The 25,032-nt window shown below is 44.6% G+C and overlaps 1 protein-coding gene across 1 annotated transcript in view; it reads right to left on the minus strand.

The window, feature by feature from the left end:
* LOC122559238 (collagen alpha-1(VII) chain-like) overlaps positions 1-25,032 on the minus strand; it is a 247,948-nt gene that overhangs the window by 7,308 nt on the left and 215,608 nt on the right. Inside the window, exons 47-57 of the mRNA XM_087994572.1 lie at positions 24,974-25,009; positions 21,382-21,426; positions 19,816-19,909; positions 17,855-17,966; positions 10,975-11,007; positions 10,772-10,843; positions 8,101-8,160; positions 2,180-2,215; positions 1,998-2,078; positions 1,265-1,300; positions 1,119-1,163 (exon numbers count right to left, since the gene is read on the minus strand). Of these exons, the coding sequence (XP_087850698.1) occupies positions 1,119-1,163; positions 1,265-1,300; positions 1,998-2,078; positions 2,180-2,215; positions 8,101-8,160; positions 10,772-10,843; positions 10,975-11,007; positions 17,855-17,966; positions 19,816-19,909; positions 21,382-21,426; positions 24,974-25,009 (650 nt within the window). The remainder of the gene's footprint in view (positions 1-1,118; positions 1,164-1,264; positions 1,301-1,997; positions 2,079-2,179; positions 2,216-8,100; positions 8,161-10,771; positions 10,844-10,974; positions 11,008-17,854; positions 17,967-19,815; positions 19,910-21,381; positions 21,427-24,973; positions 25,010-25,032) is intronic.

The following is a 25,032-nucleotide window of genomic DNA, read 5'->3' on the forward strand; positions in this document are numbered from 1 at the left end:
CCCACAGCAAGATTCTTCGGGGGGCTTGACAGGGTAAGATGTAGAGAGGTTGATTCCCCTTGTAGGAGAGTTGAGGGTCAGAGGATATCAACTCTGAGGAAAAGGGCTGTCCAGTTAAGGCAGGGGTGGGGAGGAATTTCTTCTCTCAGAGACAGTGAATTATTTGGAATCCCTGTAGTGCAGAAAAAAGGCCATTCAGCCCATCAAGTCTGTACTGACTCTCCAAAGAGTATCCCATCCAGACCCAATCCCATGACCTTACATCTTCCATGGCTAACCCCCCGAGCCTGCACACTGCAGGTAATTTCCCATGGCCAATCCACCCTAACCTGCACAGCTTTGGACTGTGGGAGGAAGTCGGAGCACCTGGAGGAAACCCATGCAGAAATGGGGCGAATGTGAAAACTCCACACAGTGTTGGACTGGGGTGGACAAAGTTAAGAAGTACACAACACCAGGTTATAGTCCAACAAACTTATTTGGAAGCACTAGCTTTGAAACTGAATGAAGGAGCAGTGTTCCGAAAGCTAGTGCTTCCAAGTAAACCTGTTGGACTATAACCTGGTGTTATGTACTTTTTAAAAAAGTTCACGCAGCCCAAGGATGGAATTGAACCCAGATTCCGTGAGGCAGCAGCACTAACCACTGAGCCACTGTGCCACCCAGGGCTGTTAAGGCTGGGTCGTTAAGTATATTCAAGGCTGAGAGAGTTAGATTTTTAGTCAGTAAGAGAATTGAAGGTGATGGGGAAACAATAGGGAAGTGGAATTGAAGATTATCAGACCAGCCACGATCTGACCGAATGGCGGAGCTGACATGATGGGCTGAATGGTCTACATCTACTCCTACCTGTTTTGTGGTTGATTCTTAACTGCCCTCTGAAAAGATGAAGTAAGTCACTCAATTCAAGGGCTATTAGGAATATTGACTTTGTCAGTGACATCCACATCCAAGAGTAAAGTAAATTTACAAAGAGTATAGGTCTCTCGGATGTTCAAAGAATCATCATAGAATCCCTACAGTGTGGAAACAGGCCATTCGGCCCAAAAAGTCCACACCGACCCGATGGGGTCTTGGAGTTAAAGCTACACGATTAGAGAATGTTCTATGGATATTACTCGAAGTCCTCTCTCCCCAGTACGCCCTGGTAATCCCGTCTCTCCCTGGAACAAAAAAGCAAGCCAGCCGTTAGTCATTTTGCGACTGAAAAAAAAAGCAAGCAATTGAAATCTCGAGAGAAACGTCAACTTAAAAGTGAAGTTACCGATTTCCCTTCATCGCCTTTGTTCCCCTTTTCACCCTGGGAAAGAAATGAGAGAAAAAAGGTTAGGGTTTTTTTTTTCGACCTGTGAACTCATAAGGAGTTGTCCTGAAGGCTGGTTCAGTCCACAGCACTCACACACCTCTGTGTCTTCAATTCATTCATGTCAGGTGGGCATCATTGGCAAAACATAAAAAGCGGGTGCCCCTCTCAAACTGCCCTGTGTAGGGCAAGACCACTCCAGGGGCAGCTATGGGGGCTCAAGTATCATCCTGCGCCAGTTAATTGTCCGAGTACATGAGGTCAATGATTCCTGGCCACAGGGAGGTGGTCTATTTGCACGGGCATTGAGGGTCAGAGGGGAGGGTCACTGCCAATCTGTAAAACTCCAAGTCACTGTCTGAGTTTTCAGCAATTGTAGCCCAGTAAAATAAGATATTAATTATTACTCTTCTGCACCACAAATAAAACAGAATCAGAAAGAAGCTAACCATCATTATCTCCTCAACAGAGAGAACGTAATCAAAAAGAGATCAGTGGTGACAAGGATTTTGTCCCAAACTAAACAGACCAAGATTCCTGAAAAGTGAATTAAGGGTTATGGGGAAATGGAAGGAAAGTGGAGGTGAGGATTATCTGATCAGTAATGATCTGACCAGATGGTGAAGCAGACTCGATGGGCTAAATGGCCTACTTCTTCACTGGCATTTTGTGGGAGCACAATTGGGGCCTTCACCTCTTTCCCACGGGGTCCACTTGGTCCAGGCAATCCCATTCTACCCGGCTCCCCTTTCTCTCCGCTCGCTCCTCGATCTCCCTGTGACAGAAATCGGCATTAGTCTCCATCTTCCCATTTCAAAAAGAAATGGAATAAATTTGTACCCGGTGTTGCTCCTGTTGCCATGGAGTACTCCTTACCTTTTCTCCCGGTCTCCCAGAAAGTCCAATATTCCCCTAAAACGAGATGCAGAAAGGTTAGTGTAGTAGCTCCAACTATAGACCGTGTTCTGTTGGTGGCTGACAAACCATTGACCTTACATCATGGAAACAGGCTGTTCAGCCCATCTGTTTCATGATGTATTTCTCCACCACATGAGCATATATGTTAATCAATCTTCCCTTAAACCCAACAAGGATTGGGAATGTACCACAAGTTAGTACCATTGACACGGTAAGTTATGAGGAGAAATTATTCAAATTAGGCCTGTTTTCTTGAGAATTTAGAAGATTAAGGAGTGATCTGATCAAAGTCTCCAAGATAGTAACAGGAAAAGCCAGGATAGATAAAGATAAACTATTTCAACCGGCTGGTGATTCTAAAACTAGGAGCATAGTCTGGGAATTAGGGCCAGACCGTTCAGGAGAGATGATAGGAAGCACTTCTACACACAAGGGGGGGGAAGAGGTTTCAGAGTCTCATCCACAAGTGGCAATTGAAGCTGGATCAGTTGTTAATTTTAACTCAGAGAGAAAAAGTTTTGTTAAGCAGAAGTATTAAGGGATATGGCAAGTATCTGGAGTTAGGCTACAAATCCTGCCATGGTCTCATTGAGGGGAAGGCTAGAGGGGCTGAATGGACTACTCCTGTTCCTACGTTGCACTCACAACTCAACAAAACCGCTCTGACGGCACCTTCCAAACCCATGACCACTCCCTTCACCAGTGACTCAGTGCGTTCCATCTACAAGATGCACTGCAGTATCTCACCCAGACTCCTCCCAGAGCAGCTTCCAAACCCACGACCACTTCCATCTAGAAGGACAGGGGCAGCAGATATATGGGAACACCACCCTCTGCATGTTCCCCTCCAAGTGACTCACCATCCTGACTTGGAAATACATCGCATTCCATCAGTCACTGTGTCAAAATCCTGGAATTCCCTTCCCTAACAGTATTGTGGGGCGTGCTAACATCACATGGACTCTGGGTCTATACCTGAAGGAGTTTTGAAGGATGAGGGAGATCTAATTGAAAGTTACAGAATACTGAGAGGCCTGGACAAAGTGGACGTCGGGAAGATGGTTCCATGAGTAGGAGAGACTAGAGCCCGAGGGCACAGCCTTAGGGTAAAGGGGATAGAACGGAGATAAGGAGAAACTTATTTAGCCAGAGAGTGGTGAATCTATGGAATTCACTGTCACAGAAGGCTGTGAAGGCCAGGTCACTGAGTATATTTCAAACAGAGATAGACAGGTTCTTAATTGCCAAGAGAATAAAAGGGTACAGAGAGAAAGCAGGGAACTAGGATTGAAAAACTGATCAGCCATGATTGAATGGCGGTGCAGACTCGATGGGCTGAATGGCCTAATTTCTGCTGCTATGTCTTATGGTCTTGTGGTTCAAGCACGCAGTTATCAGCACCTTCTAAAGGGCAATTAAGGATGGGCAATAAATGCCCACGATGCCCACAGGCATAAATTTTTAAAAAGCCCAGAGATCAAAGTATATACACAACGAATGGTCACTTTAAGATGTGCATATTCCAATTTTAAAGGAGACATGCCTTTAGGGGATGCAATTTGCACAGTGAAGGGACAGTTAAATAGAACAATGGTTTTTGGCTTTCAGAGGTGTGTTTTGTCCTGGTTTCTTTCAGCGAGAGATTGGGGAAAAGATTCCAAGCAGTCTATGAGAAGATCAATAACTTGTGAAGGCTTGGGTATTCCTTTTTGAAATTGGAACAATAGAAGCAGCCTGAATGGGTGTGGTCAAGCTCCCACAGAACCAGGGATCTTTAGTTTATCTCTCAGCAGTTGATGTTGGGGTCTTGAAGACTTAGAAGCCATTTTTAAAACTCCCTCAGTTACAGCCAAAAGCTGGGGGTTCGCTTCCTGCTGCTGAAGTTGTCAGTGAGATAATCTGTTTTCATGAATTTGTCTTTTGCAAAGGGTGTGTTTATCGGATGTTACTATATTGGGCGGCACAGTAGCTCAGTGGTTAGCACTGCTGCCTCAGAGCACTAAGGACCCGGGTTCAACCCCTCCCTCAGGCGACTATCTTTGTAGAGTTTGCACATTCTCCCTGTGTCTGTGTGGGTTTCCTCTGGGTGTTCCGGTTTCCTCCCACAATCCAAAGATGTGCAGGTCAGGTGAATTGGCCAAGCGAAATTGCCCGTGGTGTTAGGTGCATTAGTCAGGGGTAAAGATAAGGTAGGGGAATGGATCTGGGTGGGTTACTCTTCGGAGGGGAGGTGTGGACATGTTGGGCCGAAGGGCCTGTTTCCACACTGTAGGTAATCTAATCTAATCTGGAACAGTTAATCAGTAATAATTACTGTATCTATTATTCCATTAGGTTTTCTAATAGAGTTGTTGTTCCAATTCCTTCTATCGTTGGTTGTATTTTAACTACAGTGGATGAATAAAGTGTGTTTTGTTTCAAATCCTGTAGTTTTGACCAACTGAATTGTACGTGGAACACAACACATTATATTTATCTTTAAAATAAGAAAAACTAAAGGTCAGATTGTCTTCTGAATATTTTGAAGGGGTTTGATCTGTTCCATAACACGTTTGAATCAGAATTCCTCATCACATTTTCCTCAGCCCATCAAACATTCCATCTTCCTTTGAAATCGAATGTTCAATGTTGCCACAAGTTTCTGCCTCCAAAATAACCCTAGAGATAAATCTCACACCCTCTCAATTCTTCGCATAAAGAGTTTGTTTCTGCCCTCAGTTCTAAATCTATGTCAAATTATCAAAAATAACAAATGCTGGAGATCATAGCAGCTCAGGCAGTTTCCATGGAGAGAGAGAGCAAGCTAACATTTCGAGTCAAGATGACTCTTTATCAGAGCTGAAGTGAACAGTCATCTCGGCTCAAAATGTTCACTTACTTTCTCCTCATGGATACTGACTGACCCACACTGTGATTCACAGCACTATTGATTTTTTGCAGACATTATCACATTACTTTTGCCCCTTATTAGAGAAACCTGCTCTCTCCCTTGCTTCCATATTTTAAAATATTCCCATTACGTGGCCTATCATATCTCAACTGATTTCTAACACTAATATCAGGCAGTGAGAACGAGGAGAGGTACCCACCAAAAAAACTGCCTCCAGTAGATTTGTCGTTCTAATCACTTAATCTGAACTATCAACACCCTTTTCCCTCTAGCACTCCATCCCTCTCCCACTATTGCATAAATGCTACCCCCCCCCACACACTTCACGTCAGCTCTGATGAGGAGTCATTTGAACTAGAAACGTTAGTTTGCTCTCTCTCCATGGATGCTACCTGATGTGCTGTCACCTCCAGCATTTTTTGTTTTTAGTTTGTCAATGGATCCGTTTGCTGGTGAGTGTCATAGAGATCTAGAATCTAGTCAAGAACCAGCACCTAACTATTCCAGCACAGCAGTGTGAGCTTGAGGCCTGCTTTTTGGGCCCAACATCGGGATTCTAAAGCCGAGAAGGAAGTTCAATAAGGGTGGGAGTGAAGTGCATTTAATCGAGCTGTTCAAAATCTAATCAATGTGTTCAAATGATGAAGGGTCTTGATGAAACTGGAGAATTAGAAACAGATTCCAGGAGCAGGAATGTTAGTAACTGGAAGGACACAGGTTGAAACAAGAGGAGAATTGCTTTCCTCAGGATGTTGCTGTGATTTTTAATCGATTGCCTTAATGGGTAGGGAAAGGAAATTCAATCTTCAATAAGAAATTGGAAGAGAACTTGATTTAAAAAAAAAGATTGGTAAATAAAATTATGAGAAGGATTACACAAATGGTTACAGATCCTCAGAGTTATAGAGTTATACAGCATGGAAACATCAGTCCAACTCTTTCAATAAAAGGCAATTTGTATATTTTATTTTGTTACATCTGTTAACAAGAAAAGGCTGATATAAGGCATGGTATAATAGTGGGGACACTGTTCACCCTTCTTTACCTAACTTAGAGTCATAGAGCTGTACAACATGGATTTAGTAAGGGGAGGTCGTGCCTGACAAACCTGTTGGAATTCTTTGAAGAGGTGACAAGTAGGTTAGACCAGGGAAACCCAGTCGATGTGGTATATCTAGACTTCCAAAAGGCCTTTGATAAGGTACCACATGGGAGGCTGCTGAGTAAGGGGAGAGCCCATGGTGTTCGAGGTGAGCTACTTGTATGGATTGAGGATTGGCTGTCTGACAGAAGGCAGAGAGTTGGGATAAAAGGTTCTTTTTTGGAATGGCAGCCGGTGACAAGCAGTGTCCCGCAGGGTTCAGTGTTGGGGCCGCAACTGTTCACGTTATATATTAATGATCTGGATGAAGGGACTAGGGGCATTCTAGCGAAGTTTGCCAATGATACAAAGTTAGGTGGACAGGCAGGTAGTACTGAGGAAGTGGGGAGGCTGCAGAAGGATCTAGACAGTTTGGGAGAGTGGTCCAGGAAATGGCTGATGGAATTCCATGTGAGCAAATTCGAGGTCTTGCACTTTGGAAAAAAGAATACAAGCATGGACTACTTTCTAAACGGTGAGAAAATTCATAAAGCCAAAGTACAAAGGGATCTGGGAGTCCGAGTCGAGGATTCTCTAAAGGTAAACATGCAGGTTGAGTCCGTGATTAAGAAAGCGAATGCAATGTTGTCATTTATCTCAAGAGGGTGGGTTATAAAAGCATCGTTGTGCTACTGAGACTTTATAAAGCTCTGGTTAGGCCCCATTTGGAGTACTGTGTCCAGTTTTGGTCCCCACACCTCAGGAAGGACATACTGGCACTGGAGCGTGTCCAGCGGAGATTCACACGGATGATCCCTGGAATGGTAGATCTAACATATGAGGAACGGCTGAGGATCCTGGGATTGTATTCATTGGAGTTTAGAAGATTAAGGGGAGATCTAATAGAAACTTACAAGATAATACATGGCTTGGAAAGGATAGACGTTAGGAAATTGTTTCCGTTAGGCGAGGAGACTAGGACCCGTGGACACAGCCTTAGAATTAGAGGGGGTAAATTCAGAACAGAAATGCGGAGACATTTCTTCACCCAGAGAGTGGTGGGCCTGTGGAATTCATTGCCGCGGAGTGCAGTGGAGGCCGGGACACTAAATGTCTTCAAGGCAGAGATTGATAAATTCTTGATGTCACAAGGAATTAAGGGCTATGGGGTGAATGCGGGTAAGTGGAGTTGAAATGCCCATCAGCCATGATTGAATGGTGGAGTGGACTCGATGGGCCGAATGGCCTTACTTCCACTCCTATGTCTTATGGTCTTATGGTCTAAATAGACCCTTTGGTCTAACTCATCAATGCCGATCAGATATCCTAAACTAATCGAGTCCCATTTGCCAGCACCAGGTCCTTATCCTTCTAAAACCTTCTTATTCCTCTACCCATCCAGATGCCTTTTAAATGTTGCAATTTTACCAGCCTCCACCACTTCCTCTGGCAGCTCATTCCATACACACACCACCCTCTGCATGAAAAAGTTACCCCTTAGGTCCCTTTTATATCTTTCCCCTCTCACCCTACACCTATGCTCTCTAGTTCTGGACATCCTGACTCCAGGGAAAAGACCTTGCCTGGGGTTTATCCTATTCATGCCCCTCATGATTTTATAAACCCCTATAAAGGTCACCCCTCAGCCTCTGACGCTCCAGGGAAAACAGCCCCAGCCTATTCAGCCTCTCCCTATAGCTCAAATCCTCTGACCCTAGCAACATCCTTGTAAATCTTTTCTGAACTCTTTCACGTTTCACAACATCTTTTCGATAGGAAGGAGTAGTCAAACCAATGTCTTCTACAGGTTCTTCAAAGAGCTGGCACAGGCAGATGGGCAGAAAGAACTCATTCATTGCTGTACAATTCCATGGTTACTTATTTTTAAAAGGGAAGATTAAAACTCACCCTTTCACCTGGATCACCTTTGGGCCCTGGTTGCCCTGGGATACCATATCCAGTCTCGCCCTGTCAAACAAAATGTAAAAACTGTGAAATATTCCCGACAAAAGTAAGAAACTGTTATCCCCCGTTGTATTTTCTTAATACAGTTTGGATATCTGTGCAAGGCCAGCATTTGGTTTTTATCCCTAATTGCCCCTAAGTGGCTTGCTCAGCCAGTATTGAGGCAGTTAAGACTCAACCACATTGGGTTTGGAGTCACATGTAGACCAGACCACAGCAAAGCACCTTTCAAACCCACAGCCACTTCCATCTAGGAGGACAAGGGCAGCAGATACATGGGAACACCAGTCCTTCCCCTCCAAGCCACTCGCCATCCTGACTTGGAAACATATCGCTGTTCCTTCACTGTCACCTATCCCCTGGAGCCCATCAAAACTGTCTTCACATTGAATGGAACTCTTAAGACCATAAAAACATCAGAAATAGGAACAGGAGTAGGCCATTCAGCCCCTCAAGTCTGCTGTGCCATTCAACAGGATCAGGTCAGAAGTCATACGATTCCAGGTTATAGTCCAACAGGTTTATTTGAAATCACAATCCTTCAGCACCTGATGAAGGGGCAGTGCTCCAAAAGCTCGTGATTTCAAATAAACCAGTTAGACTATAACCTGGTGTCATGTGACTTCTGACTTTGTCCAACACCAGCACCTCCATATCATTCAATAGGATCATGTCTGATCCAATATTCCTCACGTTCACTGTTCTACCTTTCCTTGATTCCACGACTGAGATAACACTGACAGCAGTGAATCCAACATTTTGGACCTCAGGTATTGCATAATATTTGTTTCCTGGTGCAACCTTTGAACAATTTAAAGCCAACTTCATGGAGTGAAAAATAGGGAGCTTCAGATATTAGAGAACTCAAAACATCACTGGGCGGCACGGTGGCACAGTGGTTAGTACTGCTGCCTCACAGCGCCAGAGACCCGGGTTCAATTCCCGACTCAGGCGGCTGACTGTGTGGAGTTTGCATGTTCTCCCCGTGTCTGCGTGGGTTTCCTCCGGGTGCTCCGGTTTCCTCCCACAATCCAAAGATGTGCAGGTCAGGTGAATTGGCCATGCAAAATTGCCCGTAGTGTTAGGTAAAGGAGTAAATGTAGGGGAATGGGTGGGTTACGCTTTGGCGGGTTGGTGTGGACTTGTTGGGCCGAAGGGCCTGTTTCCACACTGTAATGTAATCTAATCAAGAACCACCAGCACGAGGAGTAGGGAATTAGCATGAAGGGCTTTTGCCCGAAACGTCGATTTTACTGCTCTTTGGATGCTGCCTGAACTGCTGTGCTTTTCCAGCACCACTAATCCAGAAATTAGCATGGAAATGTCCACTCCCAGCTCATACTGTCTGAATCCACCATGTCTACTTTAGCAACTTGATACAAGGTATGACTGAAGAAAACCTGAACTACTCCATGCAAGCAATTGGCAATGTGTGTCTCGTTCATACTGAGTGGGTGACCCACAGTAATGGCCACGCATGAGAGGCAACCGCCTAGTGTTAGTATCACAAGACTATTAATTTAGATTCATAGAATGCAATTCCCACAGTGTGGAAGCAGGCTATTCAGCCCATTGAGTCCACACCAACCTTCCAACGAGCAACCCACCCCATCCTGAAACCTTGCATTTTCAGTAGCTAATCCACCTAACCTGCACATCCCTGGACAATGTGGGTAATTTAGCATGGCCAATCCACCTGGGCTGCACATCTTTGAATTGTGGGAGGAAACCCACACAGACATGGAGAGAATGTGCAAACACAACATAGACCACCGCCTGAGGGTAGAATCAAACCCAAGTGCCTGGCGATGTGAGGCAGCAGTGATAACCACTGAGCCACTGTGTCACCCAGGTAATGTTCTGGGGAGCGGGGTTTAAATCCTGCTATGATGATGATGATCATGAAACTATTGATACTTGTTGGAAAAACTGATCTCATTCACCCATGTTCTTTAGGAAAGGAAACTGCTATCCTTACCTTACCTGGTCTGGCTTACATGTGACTCCAGACCCACAGTCATGTGGCTGACTCTTAATTGCCCTTTGGGCAATAAATGCTGGCCTAGCCAGTGAATGAATTTTAAAAACCACCCAACAATAATTCCTTGTAGCAAGGATTTAGACTCTCCAGTCTGAGCAACCAGTCCTACTGAGCTTTTGGACAGTTTTCCAAAACAGAAGACTCTATAATGAAGATCACTGCAGTGTAGAACTAGAGAAATAAGCAGCACCTTATAAGAGTACCTTCCAGCTCAGTGAGAAAAATCTACATTCAGAATCTCAACCTGAGCTACAAATCTATTAATTCAGATTCATAGAATGCAATTCCCACAGTGTGGAAGCAGGCTATTCAGCCCATTGAGTCCACACCAACCTTCCAACGAGCAACCCACCCCATCCTGAAACCTTGCATTTTCAGTAGCTAATCCATAGGCACCTTATAAGAGTACCTTCCAGCTCAGTGAGAAAAATCTACATTCAGAATCTCAACCTGAGCTACAAATCTTCTCAAATCTTGCTCGAAATAAGCAGTGATTAGCAAACCACAATCTTCTTCATCGGCACTCAGTTTAAAATGCAGAGAGGATCCACTCTCCTGTCATTTCTGCCTCACCTTATTGCCTTTCTCTGCCGGGTTGCCCTTTGCTCCCTTCTCCCCTGGGATTCCTGGTGGTCCATGCTCACCCTGGAATAAAGATCAAAATATACTTGGCATGAAGTACAGCATTCAACAAAATGAGGGATTGTGGTTTAATACAGCAGATGACCACAAGATACCAGAGAAGACCAGATGTAGAAAGGACAGAGTGCACTTACCCGGTCACCTTTGCTTCCTGGTGGGCCAGTGATCTGTAGTCCAACAAGAGAATTGGAATGATTAGAAATTAAGAATGCAATGTGCCTTTCACAACATTTGGCTACAATTTTCACCAATAATTATTTTCCCTGCATGGTAGGGAGGGGGAAGGAATAGGAATCAAGGAAATAAAATGCATGATGGAAGAACAGCAAGGCGGCTCAGTGGTTAGCACAGGTGCCTCACAGTACCAGGGACCCAGGTTCGATTCCAGCCTGAGGCGACTGTCTGTGTGGAGCTTGCACATTCTCCCCCTGTCTGCATGGTTTCCTCCGGGTGCTCCTGTTTCCCCCACAGTCCAAAGATTGATTTCCCCTACAGTGTGGAAACAGGCCCTTTGGCCCATCAAGCTAACATCAACTTTGTGAAGAGTAACCCACCCAGATGCATTTCCCTCTGACTGATATACCATAACACTATTGCCAATTCACCTGAACTGCACATCTTTGGACTGTGGGAGGAAACCGGAACAGGTTAGGTGGATTTGCCATTCTAAATTGCCCATAGTGTATGTTAGATGCATTAGCTATGGGAAATGCAGAGTTGCAGGGATGGACTGGGCCTGGGCAGTATGCTCTTCAGAGGGTCAGTGTGGAATTGTTGGGCTGAATGGCCTATTTCCACACAGTAAGGATTCTATGAGAAATCAAGCAATGGAACAGTGAGTACAGTCCAACTAAAACTTCATCAATGAGATCGAATACCTTTGAGAAGGTTTCTGAAAGATTCGGCAGAGAAGTGCACGCATCTTTGGACTGTGGGAGGAAACCGGAGCACCCGGAGGAAACCCACAGGCACTGGGGAGAATGTCCAAAGTCCACACACACACACAGTCACCTGAGGGTGTAATGTCTATTTGGAGTTTGCACGTTCTCCTAGTGTCTGTGTGGGTTCCTCCAGGTTCCTCCCACAGTCCAAAGATGTGTAGGTTAGGTGGACTGGCTGTGCTAAATTATCCATTGCGTCCAGGGATGTGCAGGCAATGTGGGTTAGCCATGGGAAATGTGGGGTTACAGGATTAGGGTGGGGGTGTGGGTCTGGGTGGGATGATCTTCAGAGGATCAGTGTAGACTCATCGGGCTGAATAGTCTGCTTCCACCTTTATTGGGATTCTATAATTCTAAGTGAATACAGCAAATGTTTCAGAGAGAGTTCCAGACGTTGGGACAAACAGATGGATGCACAGAAAGGCTACACTGTAGAAGCCATTTCTCCAAGGAGGATGGAGTGATAGGGACATGAAAGTTTCCAAATCTCAGTGCATTGGGGGATAAGCTATCAATGCTCAGCAATAAGGGCGGCACGGTGGCCCAGTGGTTAGCACTGCTGCCTCGCAGCGCCAGAGACCCGGGTTCAATTCCCGACTCAGGCGACTGACTGTGTGGAGTTTGCACGTTCTCCCCGTGTCTGCGTGGGTTTCCTCCGGGTGCTCCGGTTTCCTCCCACAGTCCAAAAGATGTGCAGGTTAGGTGAATTGGCCGTACTAAATTGCCCGTAGTGTTAGGTAAGGGGTAAATGTAGGGGTATGGGTGGGTTTCGCTTCGGCGGGTCGGTGTGGACTTGTTGGGCCGAAGGGCCTGTTTCCACACTGTAATCTAATCTAATCTAATCTAACACTGTGGGTGAAATGGGTCAGATGTAGAAAGCATACATTATGTTTCAGGTCTCATGTATAATATCAGGAAAATATCACTAAGCGACAGTGCAATGACCAATTTTCTTTATGCATTCATGGAATGTAGGTGTAGCTGGCTGGGCCGAACCATTTATTGAGCAACCCTCATTGCCCCTTTGGGAAGTTGATGATGTCTTCTTGAACCATGACCGTCCAGCCAAGGGAGGGAGTTCCAGGGCATCACCACAAAAACAGTGAAGGAATGGTAATACATTTCCCAGTCAGGATGGTGAGTGAGTTGGAGAGGAACTTGAAGGTGGTGATGTTCTGCTGCCTTTGTCCTTCTAGATGGAAGTGGTCGTGACCTTGGTTGGTACTGTCTGAGGATCTTTGATGAACGTCTGCAGTGCATCTTGTTATTTGTGGATGTGAATGCCAATCAAGTGGGCTGCTTTGTCCTGGATGAGTGTTGTTAGAGCTGCACCCGTCCAGGCAAGTGGGGAGTATTCCATCACATTCCTGACTTGTGTCTTGTAGATGCCACCTTCACCAGTGAGTCAGAGTCATACAGTCATAGAGATATACAGCATGGAAACAGACCCCTTCGGTCCAACCCGTCCATGCCGACCAGATATCCCAACCCAATCTAGTCCCACTTGCCAGCACCCGGCCCATATCCCTCCAAACCCTTCCTATTCATATACCCATCCAAATGCCTCTTAAATGTTGCAATTGTACCAGCCTCCACCACATCCTCTGGCATCTCCCACCACCATTCGTGACTGGATATGATAGGACTGCAGAGCTTCGATCTGATCCGTTGGTTGAGGGTTCACTTAGCTGTTTGACATGCCAAGTAGTCCTGTTTGATGGCTTCACCAGGTTGCCATCTTATCTTCAGGTCTGCCTGGTGCTGTCCCTGGCGTGCCCACTCTCCACTGAACCAGGGTTGATCCCCTGGTTTGATGGTAATAACTGAGTGCTGGGGGATATGCCAGGCTATGGATTGTGCTGGAGTACAATTCTGCTGCTGTTAACAGCCCACAGCATCTCATGGATGCCCAGTGAGGAGTTACTGGATTTGTTCAAAGTCTGTCCTATTTAACACGACGATACAACAAAGGGAGCGTATCTTCAACGAGAAGGTAGGGCTTTGTCTCCACAAGGGCCATGCGGTGGTCACTTTTACCGACACAATCCTGGACAGATGCATCTGCAGTTGGCAGATTGGCGAGGTTGAGGTCAAGTATGGAGTACACCAGGACCCAGCAATCATAAATGTTATACAAACACAATCACACACAATTCTTTTTTAAATAATTCAAATTAGAACCAGTTGAACTGGGCGTAAATTTCATGGTCACTTGTTCATGTACAGAGTCATAGAGATGTATAGCATGGAAACAGACCCTTCATTCCAACTTGTCCATGCTGACCAGGTATCTAAGACTGATCTCGTCCCATTTGCCAGCACTTGGCCCATATCCCTCTAAACCCTTCCTATTCAAATACCCATCCAGATGCCTTTAAAATGTTGTAATTGTACCAGCCTCCACCACTTCCTCTGGCAGCTCATTCCACACACGCACCACCCTCTCTGTGAAAAGGTTGCCCCTTAGGTCCCTTTCAAATCTTTTCCCTTGCACCCTAAATGTATTCCTTCTAGTTTTGCACTCCCCTACTCTGGGGAAAATTCCTTGGCTATTCACCTACATAATTTTGTTGTTGAGCTTGGAGAATAAGAGAGATGGGAAGAGGAGAGGGCTCTGAATGGAAAGTAGTGATGTGAAGAGTGTATCAGTTTGGAAAGTATTCTTTGGATGCGACTGGTCTATACTTGGTGAATAACATGATGGTTTGCAACGATCAACCGACAACATGGCCAAGAAACTAGTAATTCTTATCAACTTGTACAAACAGAATCATCACACATTTTTTTAGAAAAAGGAATCACATTAGATCCAGCTGAAATGGAGTTAGATTCTCTTCAAACTTCAAACAGGGGTCAACATGTATCACTTGCCAAGGGCAATTAGAGAGAGACATGACCCACTCTCACTAATATCCTTACATACAGATGAGGAAGGACACCACTTCGACTGGGACAACACATCCATCCTAGGACAAGCCAAACAGAGACATGCACAAGAATTCCTAGAAGCATGGCATTCCATCAAGAACTCTTTCACAAACACATTGATTTGGATCACATTTACCACCCCCTGAGAAAATGAACAGGAAATGACATCACCATAGGAAATGCTGTTACCACAGGAAATGACATCAGCAACCCAAGGAAACCCAAACACACAAACAGAAAGCGGGCTACACCACCAATGCTTCATTCAGAGGCTCACTGATGATGTTACCTAGTATGGTGATGAAACATCTGAAAACAAACCTTCCAGCTCACTGAACAAACCTACATCCAAAGCTACAACCTGAGCTACAAATCTTCTCAAAACTTACTAAAGACAATAAATGTTGGCCTAGCCTGTAATACTTGCATCCCTTGAGTAAGTTAAAAGACATCACTGGAACAATTTCTAATGGAAGGCTGTTAGAAATCAGGGATTGTAGTTTTCTACACATGAAAACTGGACCACCATTCTTCAGCTACAAATGAGCAGACGTTTAAACTTTTTTGAATTAAACAAAGGCTTGGAGGACAAAATTTCCCAGAGGCAATCTTTGCAGCAGTGCCATGACTAGTCTGAGAGAACGTGCCAACCAACCCTTTCCTCATGTGGTACAAATTGCTGTCCCCTTGTAAATTTGGCTTTCTTGTGATAGTGTCCTGATGAGTGCAAGGTGAAATGTTTCTACGCGCCTCTTTTTTTTCAGCCATTCTGGTGGGGTGTTGGTGGAGCGATCATGTTGCTGGATTAATCATCAAGAACCTCAAGTGAATGTTCTGGAGATGTGGCTTCAAATTCTGGCTTGACAGGGGGTGAAATTTGAATTCAATAAAAATTTGGAATTTAATTTGATAGCAATGTTTAAAAGGCATTTAGACAGACATGTGAACAGGCAGGGAATAGAGGGATATGGACCATGTGCAGGCAGGTGGAATTAGTTTAGAATAGCATCATGGTCAGCACAGGCATGGTGGGCCGAAGGGCCTGTTCTTGTGCTGCCCTGTTCTATGTTCTATTCCCAAGTTCTGTACCAGATGACTATTTGAATAGCAACTGTTTGTAATCAGATTGTCTTTCAAAAGAAAATTCACATTCGACCTGGAGTTAAACATTTTTAAATGACAGCACCATGAACTGACAACTTGCATCTTATTTTAAGGACAACGGGAAATAGGTAATAAATGTTGGTCTAGCCAGTAACACTCACATCCCATTACTAAATTAAAAACACTGATATTCCCCGAAATAAAGTGTTCTCAGTACTCGTTATCTGTCAACACTTAATGGGAACACAGCCCAAAGTTATTTGTTGGCAGTGTAACAGAGAATTCACATGTTAGCATTCCCAGAGCAATCCTTTGTTCTCTAAAGAGTTAACCCTAACACTTCCCAACCTTTTATCTTCCCAGATGTTGGCCGTCCTGCAGATGCTGGACTTCCAACAGTTTCTGCTGGAGATTTTCAGCTGTTTAGATTTACGGTGCCGGAGTCCATGCATGTATTGCGATGAGATTTGAAGCTGTGTGACTTCAGGCAACTCATGCTCATCAGATCAAATTACCGATAGCTTCAAGCAGTTTTACGGAAGAGGAGAAAAGTCAATGAGGAAAAACATTGACATACAAACAGAAATCTTTGGAAATACAAAGCGGGTGTGAAATTCAGATTGTGACATTTCACTGACCTCTCCTACTCCCAGGCTATTGGAAACCAGAGGTTGCAGTTTCCAGCACATGAAAATTAGATCTGCATTTTTCAACTAAATAGTAGCTACAAATCAGGAAGACATTCAAACTTTTTTCAATTAAACAAAAGCCTGGGGGACAAAATGCCCCTGCTGCATTCTCTGCAACAATGCCTCGAGCAATCTGAGAGAACGTGCTAATCAGCACCAGTTCCTCATTGCAATATAAATTGTTATTCCCTTAAAAATTTGGCATTCTTGCGTTGATGTCCTGATGAGTGCAAGATGAAAAGCTTCTACAGCATGTTTCTCTTATCCTTCAGTCTGTCAGTCATTCTCAAGTTTTGAAGTACCAAATGACAATTGGAATATCAGCGATTTCCATTTCTAATTCTTCATCGTAGGAAAAGAATCTTGAACAGTGGGACAGAAACATCGTCAAATGTCAAAATGAAGTCGGCTTCCACTGGATGGTATAAATCAAGAGAGTGGTACAAAGCCTAGCTCCATCTGACACATAAATACATCTTTAATCAAAGTTCAGGTATTCTTTAATGCCTCAGTTTTACAAATATTATATATTAAGAGAAGCTGAATGGAAAAGACTCTATGATCATTGTTAAAAAACCGAGAGCTCAGGAGCACTTTTGCTTCAACAGCATTAGACCATAAGATGAGAGGAGCAGAATCAGGCCATTCGGCCCATTAAGTCTGCTCTGCCGTTCGATCATGGCTGATATGTTTCTCAATCCCATTCTCCTGTCTTCTCCCCTGTAACCTTTGATCCCCTAACCAAAAACCTATTTATCTCTGTCTTAAATACACTCAATGACCTGGCTTCCAACCCCTCTGTGGCAATGAGTTCCGGTAGATTCACCACCCTCTGGCTAATGGAACCCCTCCACATCTCAGTCATTACTTCACTCTGAAGCTGAGCCCTCAGGTCCTAATCTCTGCTACTAGTGGAAATATCTTCTCCATGTCCACTCTATCCAGGCCTCTCGGTATTCTGTAAGGTTCAATCAGATCCCCCTCATCTTTCCGAACTCTATCGAGTGCAGACCCACAGTCCTTAACCAGTCCTCTTATGACAAACCCTTCAGTGTCAGGATCATTCATGTAAAACTCCTCAGGAACCCTCTCCACAGGTCGCAGAATTGCTCATAATATTCTGAATACAGTTGATCCAATCTGGAACACGCGGCAAGAAAGGGCAAAGCAAGCAGATTCACCAGTAACATCAAAATGTTTGATTAATATTTGAAGGGGAAAAAAAAAGTGCTGTACAGCAGGAGAAGGAGATAGGTCGAGTTCAACAGCTCTTTCAGAGGGTTGGCACAGGCATAATGGGTAGAATGGCCTCTCTGTGTTGTTTGGTTTTCCTGCAGTTCCATGATACTTACAGAACGCCCTGGTTCTCCTTGTCGCCCCTCGTTTCCCTGTTTAAAGAAACACAGTGAGAACTTCTTGTGAACACAGAAACCAATGACAACACAATCACACAGATACAACCAACTATAAGGCGACAAAAGGTGAGTGACAACAAGGGGGTTAGCTGCAGTAAATCACTCACCAGCTATTGAAGGTGTACTGCAGAGACTGAAATATATGAAGATAATGTAAGGGATTCAATATGTGCAATTAAAATTGGGAAGCGGGGTGGGAATAAAGGATAGCCTCGTTATGAAGATTTTTGCAAAGTTTAACACTGAATTGTCAAAAATGCTTGCACAAAGAAGGAATTTTTATAGCACCTTTCATGAGTTTAGGATGCTGCAAAGCATTTTACAATCAGTGACGTGTAACATTCACTGTTACTACCACCATTACAGTCACTGTGGTAATGTAGGAATTGTGACAGCTAATTTGCGCATAGCAAGATCCCACAAACAGCAATGTGATAATGACCAGATACAGGAGGTTCCTGGGTTACAAAAGACTTGCGCTCCTGACTGCGTTTGGAAGTTGATCTGTATGTAAGTCGAACACAACACAGTACAGTTAAAATATCCGTTCATAAGCACAGTCAAACATTTGCAAGACAGAACTTTAAAATTAAAATAATAGGGATCTCATTCGTACGTATGAGTGTTCATCAGTCAGATATTCTTAAATCAGGGACCCCGTGTAACTTGCTTAATAAACAAGGTTAGAAATTACTGCAGAAACTCAGCAGGTCTGGCAGCATCTGTGGAGAGAAAGCAGAGTTAACATTTCAAGTCCAGTGACCTTTCTTCAGAACTGACCCTTCAAGAACAGTTGCTGAAGAACGTTAACTCTGTTTTCTCTTCACAGATGCTACTAGATCTGCTGAGTTTCTGCAGCAATTTCTGTTTTTGTTTCCAATTTCCAGTATCTGCAGTTCTTTGCTCTATTAACCTGTCTGTCATGTTTGCTGAGGGATAAATGTTAATCAGGAGTCTTGAACAGCAACACAAGGTTGTTACATCCTACTGAGGTGCATCGATTTAAGGCTCCATCCAAAAGAGAGCACCACTGACAGTGCAGCACTCCACCAATGCAACAGGCTAAATTTTCAGGAATACATCAACAATGTTTTATTTTAGTGGAGAGAATACTACCTCCTGAGCTAGCACATAGTATCTAGGGGAAAGAGTATCCATGATACTAAACAGTGATGCATTAATTGCAAGGATTGCCTCCCCACTTGAGCTTGAAAGACAATGTCAGTGATGCCTGTTTTGTCTTTTAGCAGGACGAAGAAGGTAGATTTCTCAGAGAAATATGCCCTGGATTGGAAACTACATCACAGGTCGCGACAGGCGGAAATGAGCTACCCTGTCCTCGAATCAGCAGCCTCTCCAACCACATCTCGCCAAAGATGGCACTGTCTCTGGAGTCAACCCCTGAAACCCCACCATTTCTGAGAGTTTACAGGGAGAGAGATCAAAGGGTGGCACGGTGGCACAGTGGTTAGCACTGTTGCCTCACAGCGCCTGAGACCCGGGTTCAATTCCTGCCTCAGGTGACTGACTGTGTGGAGTTTGCACGTTCTCCCCGTGTCTGCGTGGGTTCCCTCCGGGCGCTCCGGTTTCCTCCCACAGTCCAAAGATGTGCAGGTCAGGTGAATTGACCATGCTAAATTGCCCGTAGTGTTAGGTAAGGGGTAAATGTAGGGGTATGGGTGGGTTGCGCTTCGGCGGGTTGGTGTGGACTTGTTGGGCCGAAGGGCCTGTTTCCACGCTGTAATGTAATCAAATAAACACGGAATATGAAAGTCGAATTACTCTTGAACAAAAACGCTGGAAGACTGTTTTCTTCAAGAAACATTGAAAGTTCAGTGTACCAGAGGAAGAGGGATTGACGTGACCTGGATGCTTTTTGAGTGGGACGTGGATCTCACCATCAGTGAAAAATCTACAGGCCAAATGATTTCCTATCCTGAGGAATAACATTCTCACCTTTTCACCCCTGGGGCCACTTGTACCTGGCAATCCCTATAAAGGAAGTAAAATGACAATTACTACACATGGTATTTCTTCAGCAAGCACTCCTGTCCATAATAGCGTAGAGGAATGAGCACAGATGAAAATAGCTTTAGTCTTCCAAGTAAGACAGAAAACTACCTCGTTGTCAATTTGCAGAATGAAAGGTGCCCAATTCCAATGCTAGACCCATCTTAATTGATGCAGTCTAGCAAAACCATGCAAGGCTGCATTGGGGTGAATGCTTGCAGAAGCCAAGGCCTGCTTTTGCAGGAATAGCACCATATTCCAGTAAGTAAACTGTTTCGAGATCCCAAAGTCAATTTGATGATTACTGGGAGAAGGTATAGGTATAAGGTCAGTGGATGAGGGTGCAGAATGGCTGGCATTGCGGTCCTTGAAGAAGGAGGCCATCTGGGATGTGCGTTTTTGGAACTGGTCCTCCTGGGAGCAGATGCGGCGGAGTCGAAGGAATTGGGAGAATGGGATGGCATTTTTACAGGGGGCAGGATGGGAGGAGGTGTAGTCCAGGTAGCTGTGGGAATCGGTTGGTTTGTAGTAGATGTCCGTGTTGATTCGGTCGCCTGAGATAGAAATAGAAAGGTCGAGGAAGGGGAGGGAGGAATCTGAGACTGTCCAGGTGAATTTGAGATCAGGGTGGAAGGTGTTGGTGAAGTGGATGAACTGTTCAACCTCCTCGAGGGAGCACGAGGCGGCGCCGATACAGTCATCGATGTAGCGGAGGAAAAGGTGGGGTGTGGGGCCAGTGTAGTTGCGGAAGATGGATTGTTCCAGCAACACATTTCCATCTCTGATCTCCAGCATCTGCAGACCTCACTTTCTCCTCAAAGACAAGGGAAGCAGGTATGTGGGAACACCAGCCCCTGCAATTTGGAATCACTTCAGCACTGATTTCTCATATAACACTCTTCATTTCTAGAAGAAATTGTCACATTCCTATCATGCCCGGCATTTATTGCCCGTCCCTAATTACCGCAGAGAAGATGATGGTGAACTGCCTTCTGTGTAGATGGATACACACCAACAATGCCATTCACGAAGGAATTCCAAGATAATGACATTGTTGGTGTGTCTACATCGAAACAGAAGGAATGCTTATATCTTTCCAAGTCAGGATGGTAAGTGGCTTAGAGGGGAACTTGGAGTTGGTGGTTTTCCCATGTACCTGCTGCCCTTGTCCTTCTGGATGATAGATGTGGAGCTAATTGAGTGTTGATGGAGCTGCACCCATCCAGCCAAGTGGGGAGTATTCCATCACACTCCTGACTTGTGCCTCATGGACAGTATGAGCACTGGAAGCCAGAAGGTGATTACTTTCCACAGAATTCGCTGCCCCTTGGGCTGCTCTTACAGTAAGAGTATTTATATCCAGTTTCTAATCTTTCTGTTCTTGTTGCTATTTGGAACAATACTCCTTGACTACTCACCAATCAAAGGAAAGATGAGAATGAGACAATACTCACAATTGATCCCGGAACACCAGGTGGTCCGATCAGCCCTTGATCTCCCTAGTAACAGAAACATTCAATCATAACTGAGATTCTGGCTGGATTACAACGCTATCTCAATCATAAAGGTAAGAATCAGGGTTTTTCCAAACTCTTCCATGAAGCATAGACAAGGTCAGAATTTATTTCCCATGAACTGATTGACTTGCTGGGTCATTTCAGAGGGCAGTTAAGAGTCAACCACATTGCTGAGGGTCTGGAGTCACATGTAGGCCAGACCAGGTAAGGACGGCAGATTTCCTCCCCTAAACGAAATGAGTGGACTGGATGAATTTATAAATTAATCAACCACTAACGTGACTAGTTTTCAATTCTGTCTTGGGGAGGCACTGGTAATGTCACTGGGACTAGTAATCCAGAACCCCAGATTAATGTTCCAGGGATCGGGTTCAAATCCTTCCAATGAAATTTATTTTCATTGTAATCCCAGAATAGATGGATAGTTTAACGGTAACCGTATGATTGTCATTAAAGGTCATCACCAATGCCCTTAAAGGAAGGAAATTGCTGATTCTTATCCAGTCTGGCCTCTAGAAATGTGGTTGACTTTTAACTGCTCTCCGTATAGTTAAGGATGGGCAATAAATGCTGGCCTGGCCAGCGGTACCACATCCTGCGAATGAATAAAAACAATTATTAGCTGGTTCTTTGGGATTTTGAAACCCCCTATCTCAAGGGTGTGTTGAACTGATTCTCTATAACAGTCAAAAAGTATGGTGGTTGAAAAGCACCATACTTTTTGAGTCAAAAAGCGTGGCGCTGGAAAAACACAGCAGGTCAGGCAGCACCTGAGGAGCAGGAGAGTTGACGTTTCGGGCGTCAGCCCTTCATGAGGAATGTTAGAGCTTATTCTTGAATCTTCGATTCTCCAGCTCCTCGGATGCGGCCTGACCTGCTGTGTTTTTCCAGCGCCACGCTTTTTGACTCTGATCTCCAGCATCTGCAGTCCTCATTTTGTCTATAATAGACTGGGTCTCTGTACGACCACCTCTCCTCTGTGCATTAGTGAATACTGCTGGAGTTGTGGCTCAATAAAGGGAACCGCGATTCAGAAACAGATGGTTCCCTGAGACACTTTGGAGGTGGTTAAATAAAACGCAGCATGACTCAGACTGTTAACGGTTCACCCTGTCGGTTTGTGCCTTCACTCACTGCCTGGATCTGTTCCCACACTCACTGACACTCATCAGTTGAAAATGAAGCAACGATACACGCTTGAAGGTGCACATATTCTGAATTTAACTTCTCAGTAGCGAAACACGGAGACTGAGTCTACAACGCGCAGTTTCCCCTGCCATCAGATAGAGAGTAGGAAAGTGGAAAAGCTCATTAAAAACAGATGGAGAGAGAAGGGCAAAAGAAACAGGAAGTAATGGGATGATGGAAAGCAAAAGGGGTAATGTAGAACAACAGAAAGGAAACAGAAAGGGAATAAGAGAGTGAAAGAAAGGAGAAAAAGAAAGAGAGTGATTTTGTTTCCTCTTATTTGCTCACAGGACTTCATTTTTGCTTGCAAGCTCAGCATTTACTGCGCATCCCTAAGTGAGCCTCGAACTGAACAGCTATCAAGGCTATTTCAGAGAGTAGTTAATACCAACTGCATGATGTGGGGATGGAGTCACACGCAGGATAGACTAGATAAGGACAGCAGAATTCCTTCATTTAAGGGCATTAGTGAACCAGATTGGATTTTACAACAATCAATAACAGTTGTCACAGCCATCATTGTTAAGACTGGCTCAATATTCCATATTTATTCACTGGATTTAAATCCCATCGGCTGCTATGGTTGGATCTGAACCCCTATTCACAAAACATTAGCCTTGGCCTCTGGACAGTTGGTTCAGTACAAATACAATCCCATCATCCCTTCAATGCTTTTCATTACCTTTGGATATTCTTAGACTCTTAAATTAGGAAATGCACACATGACCAGGCAAGATGTAAACTCTCTTAAAATTCTGAAAGAATCAATCAGGTGTTGATAGCATTAAATAATGGACCAAAAGTCCAACATCAGACACAATAAGCAATCACAGCTTGGAGTAGATTATTCAGATGAGGAGAAGCTTCATCTCTGAGACGGTGGTTACGCTGTGGAAATCTCTTTCCCTGCAGAGACTGGTGGAGGCTAGCTCATCTAATATATTCAATGGTGAATCAGACCAATTCTGAATTAACAAGGAACTCAGTAGTTTTGGGGTTGTGTGCTGTACATGTGTCGGGAGGGAACAGGAAAAGTGGAACTGAGACCACAATTGGAGCAGCCATGATCTTATTGAATGGCGGAGCAGATTCGAGAGGCTGAATGGCCACCTCCTGTTCCTCATCAGAAACGTATAAAATAGCAGAAAGGAGGCCATTCAGCCCTCTGAGCCTGCTTCCTCATTCAATATGATCACAGCTGATCATCAATACCCTCTTCCTGTTCTCTCCCCATAACCTTTGACCCCTTTAACCCTATCGAATTGTTTCTAACTCATTCTTGAAAATATTCAATGTTTCGGCCTCAACTGCTTTCTGCGGCAGGGAACTCCAAAGGCTGGATTAGTGGTGCTGGAAGAGCACAGCAGTTCAGGCAGCATCCAAGGAGCAGCGAAATCGACGTTTCGGGCAAAAGCCCTTCATCAGGAATCATGAAGGGCTTTTGCCCGAAATGTTGATTTCGCTGCTCCTCGGATGCTGCCTGAACTGCTGTGCTCTTCCAGCACCACTAATCCAGAATCTGATTTCCAGCATCTGCAGTCATTGTTTTTACCCCGTGTTTAACTCCAAAGGCTGCCCACTCTCTGGGTGAAGATACATCTGTTCATTTTGGACCGTATCCTCAGAGTGTAAACACCACCCCCCATCCAGTTTAGGGCTTCCTGGTCATCAGGAACATCCTTCCTGTGCTTAACTTGTCTAGACCTCTCTGAATTTTATAGGTTTCCATGAGATCCCATCAAATCATCTCAGAGGCAGCATTGCCCCCAGCTGGTAATAGTCCAACAGGTTTATTTAAAATTACAAGCTTTCAGAGCATGTAGGAGTTTAAATGTTGGACTATAATCAGGTGTGGTATGACTTCTGACTTTGCAGAAGTGGGTACTGCAAATGTTGGAGATTAGAGTCAAGATTAGAGTGGTGCTGGAAAAGCACAGCAGGTCAGGCAGCATCCGAGGAGCCAGGAAAATCGACGTTTCGGGCAAAAGCCCTTCATCAGGAAACGTCGATTTTCCTGCTCCTCGGATGCTGCCTGACCTGCTGTGCTTTTCCAGCACCACTCTAATCTTGACTTCTGACTTTGCCCACCCCAGTCTAACACCGGCACCTCCACATCTTATCCCTTATTAGATGGATAAATGGACTCTCTAGCCTGATCTTGCTAACATTGACCTGGCTTAGCGCACTCCCTGTGCAATGTAACTTGTCTGCCTCTGTCTCAGACTCTTTTGGTGTCTACATCCTTGCTTACTATGTACTGCTCATTAACAAAGCTTTTCACTGTACTCTGGTACACGTGATACGAAATCAATTAATCAATCAGCTGACGAGGCTCACTTACCTTAAGCCCCGATGGTCCCGGAGGTCCCCTTTCTCCCTGTAAAAAGTAAATAACACCGT

The sequence above is a fragment of the Chiloscyllium plagiosum genome, unplaced genomic scaffold (assembly GCF_037043375.1).
Source record: "Chiloscyllium plagiosum isolate Xiang-an unplaced genomic scaffold, Cpla_swu_hap1 HiC_scaffold_14, whole genome shotgun sequence".
Classification (NCBI taxonomy): Eukaryota; Metazoa; Chordata; class Chondrichthyes; order Orectolobiformes; family Hemiscylliidae; genus Chiloscyllium; species Chiloscyllium plagiosum.